Here is a 15,432-nt window from a genome sequence, read left to right as displayed (position 1 = left end):
CAGAAAGTGAAATTACCTATAGTGTGTCAAAGTTCTAAATAAAGAATTTGTTGGTAAAGCAGTTTTGTTTTGTTTACGATAATCTGTGCAGAATGGAATATACAAACATGTATAATTAATTAAGATAAGTATTGTTTTTTAATGAATAAATAAATAAGTAAATAAATAGTTTAATTATTTTATTGCGAATTAATTTTTTTTTCAGGTTTAAATTATAGGTGCAAAATATGACAGTAAGAAGAAGAAGAAAATTAAATTGTGCATTGAGGTTAGTTTTAGTTTTATTTTTAATATTATAAATATATATAATAACATATAGTAAATAACAAATAATTAATTTATTAATTATAAATAACAATATTAAAAAAAAAATTTATTGAAATTTATGTTTATCAATATAAATCTTGATAATCACACAAATTAATATTAAAGGTATATTGAAATTGTTTTTATTTTTTAGGTTAAAAATTCCAACCGTACGTCAAGTCATAATAAATTTGACACATACCATAAGGGAACGAGCGACACCAGTTCGGAAAATTAATTAGGATAAATATTGTCTTGGAATTTTATTTTGAGGTTAGTTTTAATGTTTAATTATTGTTTATATAGTAATAAATAGGTATATTTTTTTCTCTTATTTTTAACTCTATATGTAGGCTTCTCATGGAAACATTGTTTTATTGAAAATTTTTTTTTTAATTTAAAATTAACCTTAGAAGAATAGAAAATGTTGACAAAGAAATTACGAGTAAGAAAAAAATTTTTTTTACTCTAAGAAAACATACTTAATATAATTTTTAGTTTCTCTATTTTGATTAATTGTTATTTATTTTGTTTATAGGTTCAAGTATTTAACGATGGGAATTTGTAACTGACAAGAGTGCGCAATTAATCAATGTCGGAATATTGAGAAATAAAGATGTCTCCAAATTTACGTTCTCACATTAATTTACATAGTGAATGAAAAATTAGTACTCCAATTACAGATTTATTGATAATTTTTATTTATTCTAATTTATTATTACATTTAATAAATTATTTTAATTGTTTTCTAGGAAAAGAATTGGATAATAATTTTTGTCTCATTGAATCGCGGGGGAAAAGAAATGAGAAGTTGGATTCTTCTTTTGTTTCTTTTATTCGTAGAAAAATATGATTAAAAGTCAATTTTTTCAAACCGTGTGATAAGGATGTGGTGGAGAAAAGGATTTCTTTTATATACTTTGAAGAGTAAAACGGCTTGCTGAAAGAGAAACGTGCGCAGTTAATATTAATTCTTCGTAATGGAAAACATGCAATAAAATTAAAAATTCATTTTCATTTTGAATATTTTTTTATTTTTTTTCTTTATCTCTCTGGTGTTTTTAGTTCAAGTTACCTTCTTTTTTTTTTTTGTCTTTCGAATGCATTTCGAATTTTTCATATTAAGTTAATTTTATTTTTCAATTACTTAAAGAACATTTTGTGCGTGATTATTTTTTGAGAATAAAAATTGTTTATGTTTCGTGTTTAGAAGAATATAAACATTTTGTTTGTTATTCAATTATACAAATCACATATAAAGCTTCTTTTATTAATTTTTTGCTCGATTTTCTCATATATCAACGTTAAAAATCGCTCAAATCGGCTTCATTACTAGAATCCAGTGGTGGAATTGGCGGTGGTACATTTTCAAATTCCGGAGCAATCTACAATATAGAAATCTGATAGAAATGTATTAGAATACAATGAAAATGAAAAAAATTATTTAACAAATAATTACCTGAATAAAATTATTCAAATTCGTCTCGGAATTTAATTTGAAATCGTTTTTCGTGTCTTCGTTGTCTTCTTTTAAAGATGATGATGATGATAATGATGATGATGATGATGATGATGATGATGATGATGATGATGATGATGATGATGATAATCTCTCTGTTTCCTGTAATTGACTATTTTTCTCATGCATTTTCTTTTTATCACTCGATTCTTCCTCACATTCATCGCTATTCAGTACTTTTAAAGTTATGTCCTGTTTTTAAAAAATTATAAATTTTATTAAAATTATTATTAATTAAATAATAATTAATAATAATATTAATAAATTAATTCTTTACTTTTTTCTTTCTAAACTTTTTTATAATTTTTCTTTTCAAATATTTTCAATTTTAAAATTAATGCATTGAAAATCATCGAATTGTTGCAAAGAATTTTATCAAAAAATTTGATAATTAAAAATTATTTCAAAGAATTTTATTATTCAGAAAAATAACTGAATTCTCGCAGAGAATTTTATTATTTAGAAAAATATCTAAATAATTTTCGCAGAGAATTTTATTAAAATTTAAAAAAAACTAATTGAATTCTTTTGAAGAATTTCTTTGAATTTTTTTTAAACTAATGAAGCTTTTTTAATAATTTTAATTGAAAATTAAAAATTAATTTAATTAATTAAAATAGCAATTGGATTTTATGAAGAAGAATTTTATTAAAATTGTATTGAAAATAATTGGATTTCTGCAAAGAATTATACTATTTATAAAAATAATTGAAACGTTTCGAAGAATTTATTAAAATTTTAGAAAATAAATTAATTTTTTGTTAATATTTGAAAATTTAAATTCTTTCGAGGAATTCTATTAAAATTGTTTTGAAAAGAATTGAATTTCTGCAAAGAATTGTACTATTTATAAAAATATAATTGAAATGTTTCAAAGAATTTATTAAAATTTAAAGAAATGAATAAATTGTTATGAAGAATTTTATAGAAATATTTGAAAATAATGAAATTTTTTCGAGAAACTCAATTAAAGTTGGTTCAAAAATTATTAAATTTCTTTTAAGAATTTTATTATTTTTTTGAAAAGAATTGAATTCTTTCAATTTTTTTGACGAATATATTTAAAAATTGCCTTGAAAATAATTTAATTTCTATATCGAATTTTTTAAAAATATTTTGAGAATACCCAATCAGCACATAAGCTTGCCACAAACTTGCATTAAGCTTGCTGTGCAAGGTGTGCAAGCTTACAGAGTAAGCTCGCCACAAGTTTGTGTCAAGTAACAAAATGTCCTATTGCTGCAAGCTTGCACTGCAATCTTGCTACAAGATTATGATATAAGCTTGCTGCAAGCTTGTGAGGCAAGTTTTCGACAAGCTTATTTGGCAAACTTGCTACAAGTTTGTAGTGTCAGTTTGCAGTAAGCTTATTGCAAGCTTGCTGCACAAGTATATACAATTTAATTGAATCAATTTTAATTTTTTCTGGAGATTTTCTTATAAATTTCAAAATATACACTCAGCAACATATTCAGGTGGCAAAAAGGAATTCTTCTTCTTCTTGCCAAGAATTTTACTATTTATAAAAATAATTGAATTTTTTCTAAGGATTTATTAAAATTTTAGAAAAAAATTGAATTTTTTCGAAATGTGTTAAAATTTGTTTTAAAAATTGAATTCTTTCAAGGAATTCAATTAAAAATGTTTTGAAAATAATTGAATTTTTGTAAAGATTTTAATATTTAAAAAAATAATTGAATTGTTTAGAAAATGAACATAATGGTAATTGAAAATAATGTCAATTAAAAAGTCAAATGAAAAAAGTTAAATAAAAATAATGTCAATTGAAAATAATAATAATTATTATTATTATTATTATTATTATTATTATTTATTACAACAATGTTATTATTTTTGAAATAATTTTTTTTAATTTTACTTAATTCGTTTTTTAATTTAATGAATTAATTTCTTGAATATATTTTATTAATTTCTTTGATTTAATTAGTTAATTTCCTCAGTTTATTTTCTTAATTTCAGTGATTTAATTAGTTAATTTCTTTAATTTACTTCATTAATTTCTTTTACTTAATTTTAATTCATTTCCACAATTTAATTTATTAATTTCCTCGATCTAATTTACTTATATTTAATAATAAACAATTAAAAATTAGAAGCAAACGAACCTCAACTGGAATGGGCTTGGGAATAATTTCGTCCTCAATTAAGTCCGTGAGGCCAGTGACTGAACTCATGCACAATGTTAAATTAACATTCGAAACTTTGATATTGACATGATCTTTAAATAGAGCCATGACACTTTGCTTATCGCAAATGTTAAATGCAGAATTTTCCGATTCAATATCGCCGGCAAATCTCCCTCGATCCTGGGACGATCTACTGCTGTAAGTACTTTGACTCGCTTGTGATAATCTCCTCGAATCCTCCTTGTCTTTGAGGCAGTGCTCCAATCTCAATTTAATTTTTGCTCTGCACTCCGAATCCGAGGGCAATTCAACCCATCCTCTTGTTCTCGAACTGAATTTTGTCTAGAAAAGAGAATTCATATTTGCAATTTTAATATTTTATGGAAAATGGAAATCAGTTTCAAAAGCAGCACTAATTTTTATTTCGTTTGGTAAATTATTCTATTTCTAGTTCGAACATTTTGTTTTTCTTTGCTTTGCTTTTACTATTTATTTCTCTTTTTATTATTTCTTTCTTTATTTTTTATTCCTTTTTTTAATTTTTACTTCTTTTTTATTTCTTTCTTTATTTTTTACTCCTTTTTTTATTTTTAACCTCGTTTTTATTTATTTATTTCTTTATTTTCGACTTCTTTTTATTATTTCTTTTTTATTTTTTACTCCTTTTTTTATTTTTAACCTCGTTTTTATTTATTTATTTCTTTATTTTCGACTTCTTTTTATTATTTCTTTCTTTCCTTATTCTTTTCATTATTTTTTACTAATTTTTTTATTTCTTTCGCTCTTTACTTTTTACTTCGTTTTTATTTCTTTCTTTCTTTACCTTTTACTTCTTTTTTATTTCTTTCCTACTTTCTTTTTAATTTCATTTTTTATAAGGGAACGAGCGACACCAGTTCGGAAAATTAATTAGGATAAATATTGTCTTGAAATTTTATTTTGAGGTTAATTTTGAGGTTAGTTTAAATGTTTAATTATTGTTTATATTAATAAATAGGTATATTTTTTTTCTCTTGTTTTTAACTCTATATGTAGGCTTCTCATTGAAACATTGTTTTATTGAAAATTTTTTTTTTAATTTAAAATTAACCTTAGAAGAATAGAAAATGTTGACAAAGAAATTACAGTTCCTCTACGGGTGACTTGTCTAAACAGATAATCTTTGATTCGCTGCTTTTTTGACAAGATGGTTACTAAAATATTATTTTGAATAATTTAGCCCATTTGCTGAAAAACAATTTCTTGGATAAACTCATTATATTAAGTAAACGTTTGTGTAAAGCCACATTATATCGAATGACATTTATATGGATTTAACGTTTGACAATTTGTAATTTTGATCAAATTACATTTTGGACTTTTTAAAAACGGGGATATACAGGCGCCACAATCAAATACGTTCGCTCTCGACTGTGTATTAAACGTTTTAAAAATGCGCGGTTCATTTCGCTAATAAGATCATTTTTGTAGCGCAAGCGCAGTTGCGTTTGGTGAGGGTACCTGGCAGCTCTGGTCGTAAACACCCAGTGTTGAAATACGGCGTCTGCGCAAAAGAATACAAGAAGGGGTTTACAAATTGTCTTTCTTTTGCGTATTTCAACACTGCCACTAGTCGGAAATGTGGTAGGAATATCCACTGGAGAAGGGGTATATAAAGGTGCATTCACAGCTTTGCAAGCTGTCAGCATATGTTGCCATAGCGACTTAATATGCTTTTGGGATCCTATTGGAGAAAGGCCTTTAAGTCAATGCACAAAGGTTCGCGAACAAGATACATAAGATAGAAAAGGACAAAATATATCTTGCCTTTTTTGACTCTAGATTTGCTTTCGCAAATGACGTTCTTCATGAATCAGTTGTGTACACGACCTTTAAATGCATGCAATTGATTGGACTGGCCTTCTTGCATCTATTGTACAAGTTCCCTAAAGGTGCTTCTATACCTCCGGTGGATTGGTCAAGCAATCGGCTCGATGAATTTTCACGGTCGGAAAATGTACTTTCATGGCGGGTATTTTTGAATAAGTAAATGTTGAAAAGGTTTTTACTTGAAAATTTATTTAAAAAAATGATTTTATCATAGAAATTCTTTTGAAATTTATGTTAAAAAACATGTTTTATTTTAAAAGTTATCAAATTTTAATTCAAAATGTTTTAATTTTCCAAAGAAGTGTAAAAAGCCTAATGTTTTTGAAATGCTAGTACAGACGGTACAGACTGTTTGTTATGAATGTACATAACCTAGCGTTGTGTTGTCTGTTCATTATTATTTAATATAATTAAATCATTAAATTTAGAATATAATAATAATATCACAAGCACGACAACACAACGCTAGGTTATGTACATTCATAACAAACAGTCTGTACCGTCTGTACTAGCATTTCAAAAACATTAGGCTTTTTACACTTCTTTGGAAAATTAAAACATTTTGAATTAAAATTTGATAACTTTTAAAATAAAACATGTTTTTTAACATAAATTTCAAAAGAATTTCTATGATAAAATCATTTTTTTAAATAAATTTTCAAGTAAAAACCTTTTCAACATTTACTTATTCAAAAATACCCGCCATGAAAGTACATTTTCCGACCGTGAAAATTCATCGAGCCGATTGCTTGACCAATCCACCGGAGGTATAGAAGCACCTTAATAGGTAGTTTCCGTATGGGAAACTTTGAAAATTGCTTTCGAGTTGCCTTTATATGCTAATATATAACTATGGGTAAATGGGGTAAAAGGCCTAAGCACAATAGGTTTGCGAAAGTCGTTCGCGAACGCAAAGCATGAGTTAGGAAAGGACAGAGATATATTTGTGTCCTTGTCTATCTCATATGCGTTTCGTTCGCGAATGACCTTCGCGAACTATTGTGCGTTGGACTTAACTCTTAACTCATTGGCACTCATTGGCTTGCCCGGTGTCACCCGGTATGGTTACAGTTTGGTTACAGTACTGGAAATAGCGTCTTGAATATATACTTAACAAAATAATTTGATATCCATTGAAAATGATTGTTTCCTAATGCTTTTTTTCAATGAAATTTTAAATGAAAGTTTCTATTTTTGTTCATTAGAATAAGAAAAACAAGTTATCAATTTATTGCTTGAATTTGGATATAGAATAAAATACCCGCAAATATGAACGTGCGAAGGAATAATGGTACACCTGTTGATAGTTTAGAAGAACTTGGTATTCCAGGTCAAAATTCACTGAGAGATGCTTTAACTAGTTGTGAAGATCCACTAAAAGCTATTGAGGAGTTTCAGGTAATTGTCCAATTAATTATTGTAATGAAATTTCCCACCGACTATTCAGTCGAATTGAAAGGCACGAATTGCGAATCTTATGTGCCGTGTAAGAGGTTTTTATATTATTTATATATACAATGTTGTCAAGGAACAATTAAAGCAACAATTCGTGTGCCTCTTTAATGTTATTATATTAATCAGCAGCAGTCACTAAGTAATTATTTGATAAATGAAAGAATGTTGCCTTTATAATTAATAATTATTTATAAAAACACATTTTAGATGCAGAATGGAATCCTGTTACCCTCATTGCGACCTATGCTTCCTTTACTGGATCTTCATGGCGTTCGAAGGTTAGATTTTCATGCTTCGGTTCTGGAAGAGTTAAGAGAAAAACTTATTAAGCGAATAAATGAGATTGGAGCGGAAAGAGGAGATAAGAGTTCAGCAACCGATCGTAAATTGAAGGAAATGTTGGCGAAAAGTTTTCCAGCTGTAAGAATTCCTGCACTCAGGCCAGTTGTTATGTGTATTCTTCGAAATACTCCTCACATTGACGATAAATATCTGAAAGTTCTTGTTCGAGAAAAGGAATTGTATAATGACGCGGATACTGAAGTTAAGAGACAAATTTGGAAAGATAATCAAAGTTTATTTGGGGATGAAGTATCTCCATTGTTTAGCGGTTATATCATGGAAAAGGAACAAGTTCTTTTCGACCATCAGAACTTGAACAGTCTTTTTTTCACTCCTTCACCGAAGGTGAATACCTGAATAATTTTACCTATAATCAAATAGTAAAGTATTACAAGTTCATAATGACTCTATTTTAGGTTAGGCGACAGGGAGAAGTAGTTCAAAAACTGGCTCACATGATTGGCCACAGCATTAAATTGTACGATATGGTCTTACAATTTCTTCGAACTCTGTTTTTGCGAACGAAAAATATCCACTATTGCACGCTAAGGGCAGAATTGTTAATGGCATTGCACGATCTAGAGGTATGTTGTAATTGAAAAACAATATCCTTCTTCATTATTATTTAAAGTAAGAAAGAAAGTATTGACACATTCAAGTAAATAGGTGCAAGACATTATATCAGTAGACCCATGTCACAAGTTCACGTGGTGTTTGGACGCTTGTATCAGGGAGAAGAACGTCGATGTAAAAAGGTCGAGAGAACTGCAAGGATTTCTCGACAGCATTAAGGTATGAAGTGGATTAGTTGGAAATGTTCTTTTTTGTTATTACAAATTTCCGAGAGTCGTAAGTAATATGTACTTTGTTTCAGAGAGGACAAGAACAGGTATTAGGCGACCTGAGCATGATCCTTTGTGATCCGTACGCAGTAAATTTCCTAGCGAGTAGTGCAATAAAAATTGCTCTTCATCTTATTAATGGAGATTCACTTCCTAGAGAAAATGCGGTTTTAGTTCTACTTTTGCGAATGCTCGCCTTGGGCTTGTCCGCGTGGCAAATGATTGACTCGCAAGAATTTAAGGAACCCAAACTTGATAGTCAAGTTGTTACCAAGTTTCTTCCAGCACTAATGTCTCTCATGGTATGTAGATCAATTTACAATTTGTAATGGAAATTGTACGTTAGAAATAATGAAAAAATTTGTGTAGGTAGACGATCAAATACGACAGTTGAATCAAAAGCTTCCTCCTGATGAGAGAGAAAGTGCCATTGCGATAATAGAACACTCTGGACCGCCGCCAGACGCTTGTCAAGCCTACGCAGAACTGTCTGGCGTAGCTGCTGTCCTGTCCATGTACTATGCCCTCCACGTGGGAGGCGGGGGTGGCGGCGTCACTGCCAGAGGACGAGGCGATGCGCGAGGCCTCATGAGAGTCTTAGCGACGCTACCAAACTGTCAAGGTCAAAGGGCATTTGAAGATCCATTCTTACATACACTGGTGCGTTTGTTAAAAACTGGTAACTGCAATTTCCTTCAATAGAATTTGAATTATTTTCCTACAATTTTCATACTAATTTATCAGAATTTATTCTAAAATTTTAATAAATTTTTAATACTAAAAAGTGAATAAAAATTTTGTAGGTTTCCCTACTTATCGTAAACTTGTCCGATGAATTTTCAAATGAATCATTCTGCACGGTTATTTTTGACGAATTCTTTTTAACGAGTTTGGGAAGAGATAATGTGATTCGCCATTTATTAAAATTACTGTGGTACATTCATGCAAAATTACCTCCAGCTCGATTACATACTCTGATGAAAGCTCTTCAACCGACAGGTCAAGTAAGTAGAGTTTTCATTCGTTATATAGAAATATATATATATATATATATATATATTATATTTTCTTGCATTAGAACACAAACATGTAAACCAAAAAGAGAATGTTTTGAAAAAAAACAAACAGAATGTTTTTTCAATGAATGTTAATGAATGTTAAACGGAAATAATTTTAACCAAAACTTTTGTTTTGGTTTTTTCTTAAATATATAGAATTACAGTTTTGCAAAGATTTTATGTGTAACAAATATTTCAAAACTTAAATTGCAACCAAATGTGATTATTAAAAATTAATGTTCCAATAATCTTCAATGTGTGCAAATTATTATTTAGATGAATTTATATTTGACTAAATGTTTAGTTTAGTCAAACAGATACTTAATTTTTCTGAAATTTGGGTAATTTTTCATATCTTGTATTTGACTTATCTATATTTAGTCGCTATGTTGATGGTAGAGGCGCTGAATGTATTTTCTAAACAATGAATTTTTTTTAGCATAATGAAGCAGTGCATAGCCTTTACGAATCTTTGCATAAGAAGCTGGTAAGTACATCAAACGAATCCCAAGCAATGGTACCGACGCAAATGGATTCTCTGGCTATAGATTGTTCTGCTTCGCCACTTCCAGGAAGGTCAACTCCCAGGCAAGGATTTCCTTAACTTTGTTGAAAATGTTAAATACATTTCATAATATATATTTTTTCATATAAAATTAGTAAATTTAAAACACTAAGTACAACTAGTTTAAGTTGTTCGCTTTCTACCAAATCCATAAATGTCATTTGGTCAAATCAGAGATTGTCGAAGAGCTTCATTTGCTTAAATCTATAAATAGTAAGAACCAAATTTTTTGCTTGAATCGACAAAAGTGAAAAGTTGAATTCAATCAAAAGACTTTCGTCATAGAAGTTTGTATTATAAAAGTTTGCAAGTATCGTGAAGAATAGTCTAGTTTGATGATTTACTGCAATGATGAAATATACATTGGACGATAAGTTGTGTAAGTTCCTTTCCTTCATAATCTCGAACTCGTATTTAATATTTCGTAAATACTGCAGTCCATGGACAGTCCCTAGAGGATACCTTGTGGAATAACAAAAGAAAAATCTTGGTAAGAAGGTTGTGTGAAGATGCTTCTCCATTTCATACACATCTTGTGAACGTTCAAGTTCATCAACTGGAGGATTTGAGTGTACGCTGTGTCAGCTAACATATCTTGGCCATTTGTTTGGATATTTCGATACGAAGTGGGCTTGTTTTTTTAGTTCGTTTATCCAGAGGTGTGTGAATTGTGTAATTATGCCTCTTTAATTTCCGTTTGTAATAACTATTTTGCAATAAGTAATTTTTAATAACTTGAAAAGAAAAAATTGATGTTTCATATTGCTAATAATACTATTTCTGTTTCAGGTTTTCATGAACATTGTTGTGTCCAGAGAGGACAAGACAAATACATTGTTTAATGTTTAAAGCGTTGGGCGTATTGGTTTTTTTTTTAGTTCAACCTTCAATTTTTTTTAAGAAATTCTAACAATTAGTTTCAGTGCTCTAGTCCAGTCAAAATAAAGGTGTGTTTATCATTGCAATAAATCAACAAAATAGAAAAATTTATTGACCATGTTATTGAATAGTATTTTAACGTGCAACAGTACGTCTCTGATTAAACATTTTTTTATCTTTTGTCGATTGCAGCAAATCATTTAGAAATTAAAAAAAAATTTCATTCTGCGACTATTAATTTGTTGTTGACCTATCGAAATTTCAATATTCTGTTAATACAGTTAAATTCAGGCAACCTAAAAATTTTTTTTTATAACTTTTTGATAACAATTATGATAATTATTATGATTATTATGATTTGTAGAATTTTAACAAATTTAATGAAAATAAGTAAATTGTACTATATATATATTCAATACGTACTGTTAAATTATTTCCTTAAATTCCTTTTCCCTTTTTCTTTTAAGCTAAAATTTATTTTAAATCCTAGAACCAGTATTTTACAAATAAAAGTTTTGTTTTACTAAAAAATTTTCAAACTCGATTTTTTTCTGATCTTATGACATAATGTTATGACAAAAAATTAATGATAATTTGAATAAGTTTATTATCACAGAACTTTTAATCTTTACGAATATAATTATGTTCAAAATTGTGATTAAAAAACAGAAATTACATAAATTCTTTTTCCTAAAAATTTTGTAACCAAAAAATATAATTGAGAAATAAAAATTATGAAAATCTTTTTCTTTCATTTTATAAAAATCTTTTAAATTTTCCAGTTTTATTTTCAATTATAAATTGTTATCGATTAAAATTTGTTTTGGGCAAACATACCCAAATTACCTCTACTCTTTTTGTAAATTTTTACAATGTAACGTTTTAAAAATTGGCTCACATCAATATCATAAATTATCTATTTGATTCTAATATGCAAAAGTAATTTTGTCCAAAATTTATTCGGTTAATCGATCAACTGATTTTAAATGAAATGTGTTTTCGATTAAATGAAATGATTTATTTAAAAATAAATAAGGAAACGAATGTTTCCGAATACACACGAACCTCGGTCGACGAAAATGAAAATGTCCTTCAATTAAGGGTGCGTTCAGACACAAAACGGGAAACAGAGCATGAGAAAAAAAGACACAGACAGCCTTTGTCACTTTCTTTTGCATGTCTTAGAAACGAGAACGTCATACGTGCGCGGTGCGAAGATATCCCCATTGTGGACACAGTCTTAGGGTCCTATTGGAGAAAGACCTTAAGAAATATCATGTAAACAAATAGGAGATATTCTTGACATTTATTTTGTTCGACTGGCAAGAAGTCATAAAAGAAGTGAATAAACAAGAATATAAATCCGGAAAATGTCTTCTTTAAAAGGAAATGCATCAAACATGAAAAGGAAAAAAAGAATGACGTAAGTTATTTAATAAATAGTGTTTCTTTATTAAACATATTATCATTTCCTTGAACGTATGTCGATGTTTTTTCACTGTAAAAGCAAGATTTTTACCATGTTTACAAAAGCAAAATATTTTTGTCAAAGAATTTATCTAATGCAAAAATGATACTTTAATGTAAAGTAATAATTGTCCGTAAAATTGCTAAATTAATCCGTGGTTCAACATAAAAATCATAAAAATTACAGGCGGTATTTTAGGTTATAAAGTTACATGCTGCTGCAATGTAAAGTTATCTTGATATCACTGCAATATTACATTGGGTATTCACACGGTATTCAAAAAGACATCTTCACAGCATTTAAACTTGCAGCAATATTGACAACATCAAATATCCTTTCGATCAATTCTAAATTGTGTTTGGTTAACGGAATTAATTTAATGTATATAATAAGATGAACTATTTAATTTGCAGTAAAGCCCAGATACAACTAGCTATTATTAAGAAAAGGGAATTAGACGCAAAAGCACAGACATTAGTGGAAAGATTACTTGAGCCTGACATTAATTCCCAATGGCTGCTGGAAAATGTAAATAATTATTTTTAATTTGATGGTTTGTGCAAATGGTTCTTCCTCGCAATTGATGTTTTTCTATTTGTTACAGTTGAATCATATAAATAAGTGTCACATGGAGGACGTCATTGAAGAAAGAGCGATAGACAAGTTGTGTGGATACGTTCTCTGCAAAAATGTATTGACTAAAGTAATAAATCAACGTTATCACATATCAACTGCAAGAAATAAAGTTTACGATGTTAGTCGAAGAAAACACTTTTGCAGCTCATTTTGTTACTGTGCGGCAAATTACCTATTGGAGCAGATGTTGTCAAGTCCTCTCTGGTTGAGGGAAGACGAAAAGTCCCCGGAATTTCGATTCTTATCTGAAAATGAAGAAAGTAATATTCCGGGCGAAGAAGTTGTTTATAAGAATTCAGACGATCCTAAAGCAGAGAGCAACGTAGGTGAAGACGTTAATGAAATTGATAGCGAATTGCCTACTTCTCGTAAAGTTAAAGGGAAATGCGTTACTTTTCAATTACCACCTGAAGAGAAAGAACTTGAAGTTAATTCTCAAAATTCAGATCAAGTACAAGTAACACCTTTTCTTGTGGAAGATCTGGTAGCAAATGATAATTTTAAACTTTTAACTAATGAATTGAATTTGAAGCAAAGGAAGGAGTCATTGTTTCAGAAGGAAAGGAAATTGTCGAAAAAGTCTAACAATAACGCTGACTCTATAGGCTCATTAGTTAAACGAATTGAAAGTATATTTAAAGAGTGGATTACAGAAGATACACTACGATTACTTTTCGGAGAAGAAAATGACAAGCATCAAATTTTTCAAGGTATAGAAAAACATGAAAAATACGCTACTCTTTGTCAAAAGTTGGATGAGCTTCAGTTGGACATGGAATGCAGGAAGACTGAAACTGATGATAATGCCATTTCTAAACCCGTTCCAGATTATAAAGTTTTACAAGAAGAAGGCAAACAGTTACAATTGAAGGTAACATAAAAGTAATACGTATTTTTCCATTCTAAATTTGCAGTATTGTTTTAAAAAGAATTTGATTTTATAAGAAATGTTTATTACAATTTTTATTAATGTTTTGGGTTAATTAATGTGCTTTTCGTTATTTGAGAATCGCTTAGTTTATATTTAATAAATAAATTATTATATAATTTTGCTCTTTGGTCCATTCATAGGTACGATCATATTTAAGTGGCTCTGTAACTGAGAATAATGAAGACGTGAGCAATAAAAGTCAAGCAGTAGAAGAGAGTTCAGTTGCTCCTCTGGTTGACTCCCAAGCTCCAAATGCTATCCGGCGTAGAATTTTTATAGATAAAATAAATAATGTGTAAGTATTAAATTAAACCTTTCATTTTTAATCAAATACATATATATATTAATGAAATTAGACTTTTGTGTGTACATTGCTCAAAATTAATTTTTTTCTTGCCTAATTTATCATTTTAAGTAGTAAAGATTCCAAATATGACACAAATAAAAATTCTGTCTGTCGTCGATATTTTGTACAAACTTTACTTAAAAACGGCTTGACCGATCAAAGTATAAGCGTAACTTAAAATCACAGCCATATTTGATTAAAAAATATAAAGCTGAACGAAAGTTACGACTTTTTTACAAAAAATCGAAAAAATGTACATTTTATATTTTTTGTCAGATTGATGTGATAGCAGCTAACTTTTTTAGATAAATACAATCCATTTTTACAATATTGTTGTCAAAAAATCATACTCATATTTCATGTCATATAGGTTGAAAGATCTACTGCAATGTTCACCAGGTTTATATTCGCACAGCAAAGAAAGAGTTAGAGTAATTAAAGGAATAGTAAGCACATTTGCTTTGACGCCTGAAAATATAAATTTTATGTCTGTTGAATGGAACCTTGTTGGCCTCATTATGATAAAAATGTAAGTAATATTTTACAAAGAATAAATTATTAGTTACTTATCATTTAAGATCACTTTGGGAATTTCTTTTATTCTAATAAAAACTTAATATTTAAGCATTTATTTCTAATCAGATTTTGATTTTGTAAATTATTTATTTATTTGCATAAATTTAACAGTGCAAGAATTTCTGTTTTTGAAACAAATTTCAAAATAACTTTTTGGTAGACTAAAATTACAGTTATAAAAGTATTTTTTTAAATTAAAACAAACTTGAAATTATGTAATTGAATATTGTTTTGCTATATGTTATATTGTAACTTGACAGGGTAAGCCTAATTGATACACAACTGAAGAGTTTTATAAAGGCTAAGGATACTTCACGGTATATTTCAATGATACTGATGTCTTATCAATTAAATTCGGATTACCTGGATACATTCATAAGTTCTTTAAGATGAAAAACTGATCAATGTATTTTTATATTACACTTATTTTGTATATAATAATAAAAAAAATTTCCAAATAAAATATTTATTATAATATATGATGGAATTTGTT

General features: G+C 28.3%; 3 protein-coding genes and 1 long non-coding RNA gene across 8 annotated transcripts; 3 read left to right on the top strand and 1 right to left on the bottom strand.

Moving 5' to 3' along the window:
• Positions 1-54: 54 nt before the first annotated feature.
• LOC122505348 lies at positions 55-1,438 on the top strand. Of its 2 annotated transcripts, none has more exons than XR_006301911.1 (4): positions 55-268; positions 461-579; positions 845-959; positions 1,059-1,438. It is a non-coding gene; the product is annotated as an uncharacterized LOC122505348 (long non-coding RNA). The 2 variants fall into 2 exon arrangements; XR_006301910.1 differs by having other exon boundaries at positions 845-974.
• Positions 1,439-1,587: 149 nt separating this feature from the next.
• LOC122505347 (suppressor protein SRP40-like) lies at positions 1,588-5,238 on the bottom strand. Of its 4 annotated transcripts, none has more exons than XM_043616871.1 (4): positions 5,063-5,238; positions 3,952-4,314; positions 1,766-2,017; positions 1,588-1,706 (listed from the first exon to the last, which is right to left on the bottom strand). In XM_043616871.1, exons 2-4 carry the CDS (start codon positions 4,078-4,080, stop codon positions 1,692-1,694), a joined length of 396 nt encoding a protein of 131 aa, XP_043472806.1. In that variant the 5' UTR covers positions 4,081-4,314; positions 5,063-5,238; the 3' UTR covers positions 1,588-1,691. The 4 variants fall into 4 exon arrangements, with proteins under 4 accessions (XP_043472806.1, XP_043472807.1, XP_043472804.1 ...); XM_043616872.1 differs by having other exon boundaries at positions 1,588-1,691; positions 1,766-1,927; positions 5,063-5,220; XM_043616869.1 differs by having other exon boundaries at positions 1,588-1,691; positions 5,063-5,210.
• Positions 5,239-6,872: 1,634 nt separating this feature from the next.
• LOC122505346 (negative elongation factor B) lies at positions 6,873-11,400 on the top strand. The gene is made up of 9 exons (XM_043616868.1): positions 6,873-7,239; positions 7,504-7,983; positions 8,055-8,222; positions 8,305-8,430; positions 8,513-8,782; positions 8,850-9,140; positions 9,284-9,484; positions 9,978-10,762; positions 10,893-11,400. Exons 1-8 carry the CDS (start codon positions 7,111-7,113, stop codon positions 10,140-10,142), a joined length of 1,830 nt encoding a protein of 609 aa, XP_043472803.1. The 5' UTR covers positions 6,873-7,110; the 3' UTR covers positions 10,143-10,762; positions 10,893-11,400.
• Positions 11,401-12,242: 842 nt separating this feature from the next.
• Positions 12,243-15,416, top strand: LOC122505329 (putative RNA polymerase II subunit B1 CTD phosphatase RPAP2). The gene is made up of 6 exons (XM_043616842.1): positions 12,243-12,405; positions 12,864-12,978; positions 13,055-13,957; positions 14,158-14,312; positions 14,734-14,892; positions 15,200-15,416. Exons 1-6 carry the CDS (start codon positions 12,353-12,355, stop codon positions 15,330-15,332), a joined length of 1,518 nt encoding a protein of 505 aa, XP_043472777.1. The 5' UTR covers positions 12,243-12,352; the 3' UTR covers positions 15,333-15,416.
• The last annotated feature ends 16 nt before the right edge of the window (positions 15,417-15,432 follow it).

The sequence above is a fragment of the Leptopilina heterotoma genome, unplaced genomic scaffold, assembly GCF_015476425.1.
Source record: "Leptopilina heterotoma isolate Lh14 unplaced genomic scaffold, ASM1547642v1 Lhet_353, whole genome shotgun sequence".
NCBI lineage: Eukaryota > Metazoa > Arthropoda > Insecta > Hymenoptera > Figitidae > Leptopilina > Leptopilina heterotoma.
This window is presented reverse-complemented; position numbering and strand designations above follow the sequence as displayed.

Excerpts from the sequence above, each read along its gene's own strand:
- LOC122505347 (XM_043616869.1), bottom strand. The coding sequence starts at position 4,080 with ATGGCTCTATTTAAAGATCATGTCAATATCAAAGTTTCGAATGTTAAT. Across the intron at positions 2,018-3,951 it reads CCAAGCCCATTCCAGTTGAG|GACATAACTTTAAAAGTACT; the intron begins GTTCGTTTGCTT and ends TTTTAAAAACAG. Across the intron at positions 1,692-1,765 it reads ATTTGAATAATTTTATTCAG|ATTGCTCCGGAATTTGAAAA; the intron begins GTAATTATTTGT and ends TCTATATTGTAG.
- LOC122505346 (XM_043616868.1), top strand. The coding sequence starts at position 7,111 with ATGAACGTGCGAAGGAATAATGGTACACCTGTTGATAGTTTAGAAGAA. Across the intron at positions 8,223-8,304 it reads TGGCATTGCACGATCTAGAG|GTGCAAGACATTATATCAGT; the intron begins GTATGTTGTAAT and ends TCAAGTAAATAG. Across the intron at positions 9,141-9,283 it reads ATCCATTCTTACATACACTG|GTTTCCCTACTTATCGTAAA; the intron begins GTGCGTTTGTTA and ends AAAATTTTGTAG.
- LOC122505329 (XM_043616842.1), top strand. The coding sequence starts at position 12,353 with ATGTCTTCTTTAAAAGGAAATGCATCAAACATGAAAAGGAAAAAAAGA. Across the intron at positions 12,406-12,863 it reads AAAAGGAAAAAAAGAATGAC|TAAAGCCCAGATACAACTAG; the intron begins GTAAGTTATTTA and ends TTTAATTTGCAG. Across the intron at positions 14,313-14,733 it reads ATAGATAAAATAAATAATGT|GTTGAAAGATCTACTGCAAT; the intron begins GTAAGTATTAAA and ends CATGTCATATAG.